Source organism: Scyliorhinus canicula, chromosome 13 (assembly GCF_902713615.1).
Source record: "Scyliorhinus canicula chromosome 13, sScyCan1.1, whole genome shotgun sequence".
Lineage (NCBI taxonomy): Eukaryota > Metazoa > Chordata > Chondrichthyes > Carcharhiniformes > Scyliorhinidae > Scyliorhinus > Scyliorhinus canicula.
This window is the reverse complement of record NC_052158.1, coordinates 162,296,721-162,304,087: the sequence shown is the minus strand read 5'-3', so window position 1 is coordinate 162,304,087 and position 7,367 is coordinate 162,296,721. Positions and strand designations below refer to the sequence as shown.

At 46.8% G+C, this 7,367-nt stretch overlaps 1 protein-coding gene across 1 annotated transcript; it reads left to right on the top strand.

The window, feature by feature from the left end:
• Positions 1-1,316: 1,316 nt before the first annotated feature.
• Positions 1,317-3,136, top strand: LOC119976598 (somatostatin-1A-like). Its single transcript, XM_038817204.1, has 2 exons — positions 1,317-1,588; positions 2,732-3,136. Exons 1-2 carry the CDS (start codon positions 1,445-1,447, stop codon positions 2,927-2,929), a joined length of 342 nt encoding a protein of 113 aa, XP_038673132.1. The 5' UTR covers positions 1,317-1,444; the 3' UTR covers positions 2,930-3,136.
• Positions 3,137-7,367: the final 4,231 nt, after the last annotated feature.

Sequence of the window (7,367 nt, the reverse complement as noted above, 5' to 3'; positions counted from 1 at the left end):
GAGAGACAGAGAGGCAAAAACAGGGAGACAGATAGAGACAGGGAGAGAGAACAACTGGCAGAGAAACAGAGAGGTCGAGACAGGGAGACAGAGATAGAGAGAGAGAAGGGGAGACAGAGATAAACAGAGAGAGAGGTAGAGACACCGAGAGAGAGAGACACGAAGAGAGAGAGAGACAGAGAGAGGCAGGGAGACAGAGGCAGAAACGGAGACAGATAGAGACAGGGCGAGAGAAAAACTGGCAGAAAAACAGAGAGACACGGAGAGAGAGACAGAGAAACAGGGAGACACAGGGACAGACAGGGAGACAGAGATAAACAGAGAGACAGAGAGACGGAGAGGGAGACAGAGAGAGAGAGAGAGAAAGACTGATGGAGATAGAGAGGAAGATACAGACAGAGACACGCAGACAGGGGGACGGGTGATGCTATTTTAGTTACCGAGTCTGAATTCTTTGTTCCCCTGATGTTAATAAAGAACATAGTGTTCTATGTTCTATGTTCTATGTTCTAAATGTTGCTGATCACCTCGTTCAAATTAAATATTAATGCTTTCCTCCAACGTGTTGTCCGGATGAGAACTAAAATCTCGGCTCATTATCAGAATGTTGCTGACCTGAGTCCTGGTTAATTGTCTTTGTCCAGAGACAGTTTTCCTGTTTTTGGAAATTGTTTGGACTGGTCCGAGGAGACAACAGAAGTAAAATGATACCTGGTCCCAGTGTGTAAATCTGTAACAGCCCCATTTCTGTGGCATTTCAATGAAAAGCTAGTTTAAACCTGACGAATACAGTGGAGTTATTGAGATGAACACATTGCAGATTGGCACATGTGGGCCACAAAGAGAACACGCTGTTAAAATCACAAACTACACACAATTATTCAGATGGCAGCGAGTCTTTCCCCAGGAAACATTCCTTTATTCTGTCTCACTCAGTCTCTAACTTTGTACATTCAGTTCACTGGGATTACCCAACCCATTCCCCACTGATCCAGTGTGTTCAATGCTCAAGGAAGATTGAGATTTATGGATGAGGGTGTTTACTGGGGATTGATGTTCACTTTTTCCACGGATTTTCTAGTGGAAGACTTGGCTGCATTCATTTTGTGATCGACACGAACCAATACAATCGTAGGGCCAGCTGCCAACACGCGATAGGGTGTCCACATTGAGACTCCATGGATCTATCTCAATCTTCCTCATGGGTAATGGGTTGGTTGAGGATGTGACTGGGTTGTGCGTAAATACTCGTCATCTCCTGGGACCCTCCTCCCAACGTGTGAGCTGGTGTGAAGGCGGCTTTAAAAGGAGCTTCCCCGATTGCAGGGACAGAAGGAGCGGAGCTGTCCACAGAGCCAGTGCTGAAACCACCGCCAATTTCAAAGCGTTTGTAAACTGCTCTCCTTCTCGCTGTCTCTCCCGTTGATCTTCGCCTTGTGCAGAGATGTGGTGCAGCCGCCTTCAGTTGAGCCTGGCTCTCCTCTCCATCGCCCTGGCAGTACTGAGTGTCAGCTCAGCGCCCACAGACAACAGGTATCGCGAAATCCTGCAGAGAGCCATGGCAGCCACAGGAAGCGGAGGGAAAGCGGTAAGGACCCAGCAAAAAGTCACATTCAATAGAAATGGTAGTTTGTGCTCATCCCGTTCACCTCGAATAGAAACAGGGACTGGGAAATAACTGGTTCAATTCTGATCTAGTGAGAAGACCCACTTTTAACAGGACTATAATATTGAGAGTGAATTGGCTTTGTTTAGTGTTGGGGATCATTTCATTGGTTTAGAAAGGTTTCTGAGCGCGTTGATCCAAATTACTGGATTTCTCGTGCATCGAGTAAAATCTCGTCCTCTCCAATCCATAGCCACTCTGCACAAAGAGTAACAGACAAGAAGTAGACATCGTTCCACAATCCCAGAGAACTTACTGCTCTTCTCTCTTCCCAAACTGCCTCTCCCATCTTAACCCCAACCCTCCTCTCTCCCCAAATCCCGTCTCCCATCCCAACCCCAACCCTCCTCTCTCCCCAAATCCCCTCTCCTGTCCCAACCCCAACCCTCCTCTCTCCCCAAACTCCCAAACCCCCCTCTCCCATCCAAACCCCAATCCCCTTTCTCCCCAAACCCCCCTCTCCCCACCCAACCCCAACCCTCTCTCTCCCCAAACCCCTCTCTCCCCACCCAACCCCCCACCCCAACCCCCTCTCTTCCCACCCTGGGACTCCTGACCAGGCTCATTTGGTCCTGTTTATCATTTGAAGACGAGCACCTGAGTCTCTCTCAGTCACCTCCAATAACCATCTAGAATGGGGCAGCTGAATCAAATCTTGCAACCAAGTCATTCAGTTTGAAAGAAATATTCATTACAATTATGTTTCCAATTGCCTTCATGTTGAAAAGAAACTCCGAGCACGGGGATTGGTTCCTTCCAGAGATTTTCTCGCTCTTTCCAATGTCCACCTCCCTTTGAAGGGTTCAGAATTGTGGTGGATGGAATGGAGTTCGGGGTGGAGTGGGAGGGGGTTTGGGCAGTTCAGGTCTCTATTTGCGAATTGGGATCTTCCCGGCCGGTTGCAATGGAGAAATATGAAGATAAATGAAGATAATTTCACAAAGTTGAATTTAATTCATTGTAGATTTATTCGCGGGAGTTTGCAACTTTCGTTTGCAAAACAAACGTAAATATAGCGTCAATTGGCGGAAATTTCTCCCCTAATCTATTTCCTGTTGTTCTCAGGAGTTGACGAAATATTCCCTCGCCCAACTGCTCTCCGAACTGGAAAACGCGGAGAATGAAGCTCTGGAAACGGATGCAATGGGCGGACGCAACGAGGTGCGGCTCGAACCGGAGAGATCGATAAATCCCAACCTGGCGAACAGGGAGCGAAAAGCGGGATGTAAGAACTTCTTTTGGAAAACCTTCACATCCTGTTAACTCTCCGAATTCTCCATAGCAACCCACACACTCAGAATGTGGCATTCAGATAACTAAATAAATCATGTGGTGAATGATTCTATTTGAATTATGTAAGAGAAGACAATTGGTTTGAATTGTCCAATAGCAGGCCAGTTTGAATGGTGACTGGATAGAGTCACTATTTTTCATTAATCTGTTGCAATAAAATCTCTGTTTGAAAGTGGACCATTTGTTGGATTTTGTTCTCTGGGAGATGGGGCAATATAACAAGGGACAGAATTAACTCGGCTAGTTTTCAACACCAGTCTGTGTCCAAAGGTACAGAGCGAGGGGAGTCATTTTCCACAGTTGTGACTTTGTAAATCAGCTCTGGGTGGAATCGCTCTGGGTCACAGTCTCAAATCTGGGAAATGTGTTGCTGGAAGTTCCTCCGCGTATTCAAACTCAGAGGAGACAATGAATGGACGGATATTAAAGGGGGTTCTGCTCTGTCCAATGCAACCGTGCTCTGTGAGTGCTGTAATCTGCAGGAGAGCAAACTATTCACCTGCATCACACTGGTAAAAGTCTAACCTGGTCAATGAAAGCATCAATCCGCAAATCACAAACCTGCTTCCAGCCTTCCCTTGTAAAGCCGGTTTCCATTCTAACCTAGCGGCACGGTAGCACAGTGGTTAGCACTGCTACTTCACAGCGGCAGGGTCCGGGGTTCGATTCCCACTTGGGTCACTGTCTATGCGGAGTCTGCACGTTCTCCCCGTGTCTGCGTGGGTTTCCTCCGGGTGCTCCGGTTTCCTCCCACAAGTCCCGAAAGACGTGCTGTTGGGTAATTTGGACATTCAGAATTCTCCCTCTCTGTACCCGGACAGGCACCAGAATGTGGCGACTAGGGGCTTTTCACAGTGGAAATGTCAGTGTAGGTTCTGTACAATACCAATGTTCCATACAGGTGTTGAATTGTGTTCTACACAGGAAATTGCCTTCCATCATCCCTATTATGTCTAGAAACATAGAAAATAGGTGCAGGAGGAGGTCATTTGGCCCTTTGAGCCTGTTCTGCCATTCATTATGATCATGGCTGATCATCCAGCTCAATAGCCTTCTCCAGCGTTCCCCCATATCCTTTGATCTCCTTCACCATAAGTGCTATATCTAACTGCTTCTTGAAAATATATTGAGAGGGATTCTCCATCCTGCCACACCAGGAGCTGGATTCTCCGCCGTCGCGATTCTCTATTTTGCCAGAAGCACGGGGGTTTCCCAACAGCGTAGGGTGGCCCCACAAGGAGAAACCCCATTGACCAGCTGGCGAAACGGAGAATCCCGATGGCATATGGTGGGACAGAGAAACCCGCCCCAGATTTCTGATGCGGCATGTCGTCGGGATTCTCCATTTCGCCGACTGGTCAATGGGGTTTCCCATCATGGGGCAGCCCCATGTCGTCGGAAAACCCTTGGGCTGGGGGTAAAATGGAAAATCATGATGGCAGAGAATTCAGCCCATAATATTTTGGCCGCAACTGATTTCTGTGGTGACAAATTCCACAGGCTGACCACTCTGAGTGAAGTAATTTCTTCTCATCTCTGTCCTAAATGGTCTACCCTGTATCCTTAGATTGTGACCCTTGGTTCTGGACACACCCACCATTGGGAACATCCTTCCTGCATCTACCCTGTCTGATCCTGTTAGAGTTTCAAGGTTTCCAATGAGATCCCCCCTCATTCTTCTATACTCCAGCGAATACAAGCTTAACCAATTCAATCTCTCCTAGTATCAGTCCACAATGCTATTGTTAGGAATGACCATGACACACTATGTGAAGGCTGAGCATTATCTGCAGAGATTCTCATTGTCTATTTTGCCACTTCTCTGAGGATTGGAACAGACCAGCAACAAGTCCTGCAATTCAAAATGGAGCTGTCAATAACACGTTGAGGGCCATTAATCTAAGCAGAAATGTATACCAGCACAATCTGGTGATGCAGCATATTCCTTAGCCTTCCATGAGGATCAATGAAGGAGAGGGCTGGTTCAATCAGGGGTGTAGAAGGAGAATTGGGAACCCCACCATCTGGAGGTTCCCCTCCAAGTCACTCACCATCCGGACTTGGAATTATATCGCTGTTCCTTTACTGTTACTGGGTCAAACTCCTGGAACACCATCCCTAACAGCACAGTGGGTGTACCTGTGCCACTAATGATTAGGCATTGAGAGCAGAAAAGTCCCCCCAGACATGATGGCCTACATCCTAAGTGTGTTAAAGGAAGTGGCAGCAGAAATAGTTGACCCATTGGTTATAATATTTCAAAATTCCCTGGACACAGGAAAGGTTCCAATGGGTTGGGAAAATACTAACATAATGCCCTTATTCAAAAAGGGAGAATGTGGGAAATTACCGACCAGTTAGTTTAACATATGTTGTTGGGAAATTGTTAGAATCCATTAAGGAAGTGATATAAACGCTATCCATCAGAGTCAGCATGGTTTTATGAAGAGTAAATCATGTTTGACTAATTTGCTAGAGTTCTTTGATGCTGTAATAAACCACAGAAGGTCAATACAAAAGGTTAGATCACATGGGATTAGGGATAATTTATTAGCTTGGATAGAAGACTGGCTGATGGACAGAAACAGAGAGTGGGGATAAATGGGTCTTTTTCTGGATGGGAAGATGTAACAAGTGGGGTACCACAGGGTACAGTCCGTGGGCTGCAACTATTTATAATCTATATTAATGACTTGGATACAGGGATAGAACATAGAACATAGAACATTACAGCGCAGTACAGGCCCTTCAGCCCTCGATGTTGCGCTGACCTGTGAAACCCCTTGAAAACCCATCTACGCTATTCCCTTATTGTCCATATGTCTATCCAATGACCATTTGAATGCGTTTAGTGTTGGCGAGTCCACTACTGTTGCAGGCTGGGCATTCCATGCCCTTACTACTCTCTGAGTAAAGAACCTACCTCTGACATCTGTCCAACATCTATCTCCCCTAAATTTAAAGCTATGTCCCCTCGTGCTAGACATCACCATCTGAGGAAAAAGGCTCTCACTGTCCACTCTACGGTTCCGTCGCTCGACCAGTTCCCCCATGCCTGACAGGTACATACTTATCAAGGACACGCAGTAGCTGTTCCGTGAACATGCTTCACATTTCCATTGTGCCCATCCCCTGCAGTTTTCCTCTCCATCCGATGCATCCTAAGTCTTGCCTCATCGCATCATAATTGCCTTTCCCCCAGATATAACTCTTGCCCTGCGGTATATACCTATCCCTTACCATCACTAAAGTAAACGTAATCGAATTGTGGTCACTATCACCAAAGTGCTCACCTACCTCCAAATCTAACACCTGTCCTGGTTCATTACCCAGTACCAAATCCAATAAGGCCTCGCCTCTCGTTGGCTTATCTACATACTGCATCAGGAAACCCTCCTGCACACATTGGACAAAAATGGACCCATCTAAAGTACTCGAACTATAGCGTTTCCAGTCAATATTTGAAAAGTTAAAGTCCTCCATAACAACTACCCTGTTACTTTCGCTCCTATCCAAAATCATACTTGAAATCCTTTCCTCTACATCTCTGGAACTTTTTGGAGGCCGATAGAAAACTCTCAACAGGGTGACCTCTCCTTTCCTGTTTCTAACCTCAGCCCATACTTCCTCAGTAGACGAGTCCTCATCAAACGTCCTTTCTGCCACCGTAATACTGTTCTTGACTAACAATGCCACCCCTCCCCCTCTTATACCACCTTCCCTGAGCTTACTGAAATATCTAAACCCTGGCACCTGCAGCAACCATTCCTGTCCCTGCTCTGTCCATGTCTCCGAAATGGCCACAATATCGAAGTCCTTCCTATCGGTACACTGCTACAACTTTGAAACCTTACTCATGACCTCTCTACTCTCAACCTCTTGTGTACTGGAGCTACAATTCAGGTTCCCAATCCCCTGCTGAACTAGTTTAAACCCTCCCGAAGAGCATTAGCAAACTTCCCCCCCAGGATATTAGTACCCCTCTGGTCCAGGTGTAGACCATCCCGTTTGTAGAGGTCCCACCTACCCCAGAATGAGCTCCAATTATCCAGGAATCTGAAACCCTCCCTCCTGCACCATCCTGCACCAAACCAGGGGCTGGTTTAGCTCACTGGGCTAAATCGCTGGCTTTTAAAGCAGATCAAGCAGGCCAGCAGCACAGTTTGATTCCTGTACCAGCCTCCCCGGACAGGTGCCGGAATGTGGCGACTAGGGGCTTTTCACAGTAACTTCATTGAAGCCTACTCGTGACAATAAGCGATTTTCACTTCATTTCATTTTCAACCCTGTAGCCACGTGTTCAACTGCTCTCTCTCCCCATTCCTCATATCGCTAGCACGTGGCACGGGTAACAACCCAGAGATAATAACTCTGTTTGTCCTAGATCTAAGTTTCCACCCTAACTCCC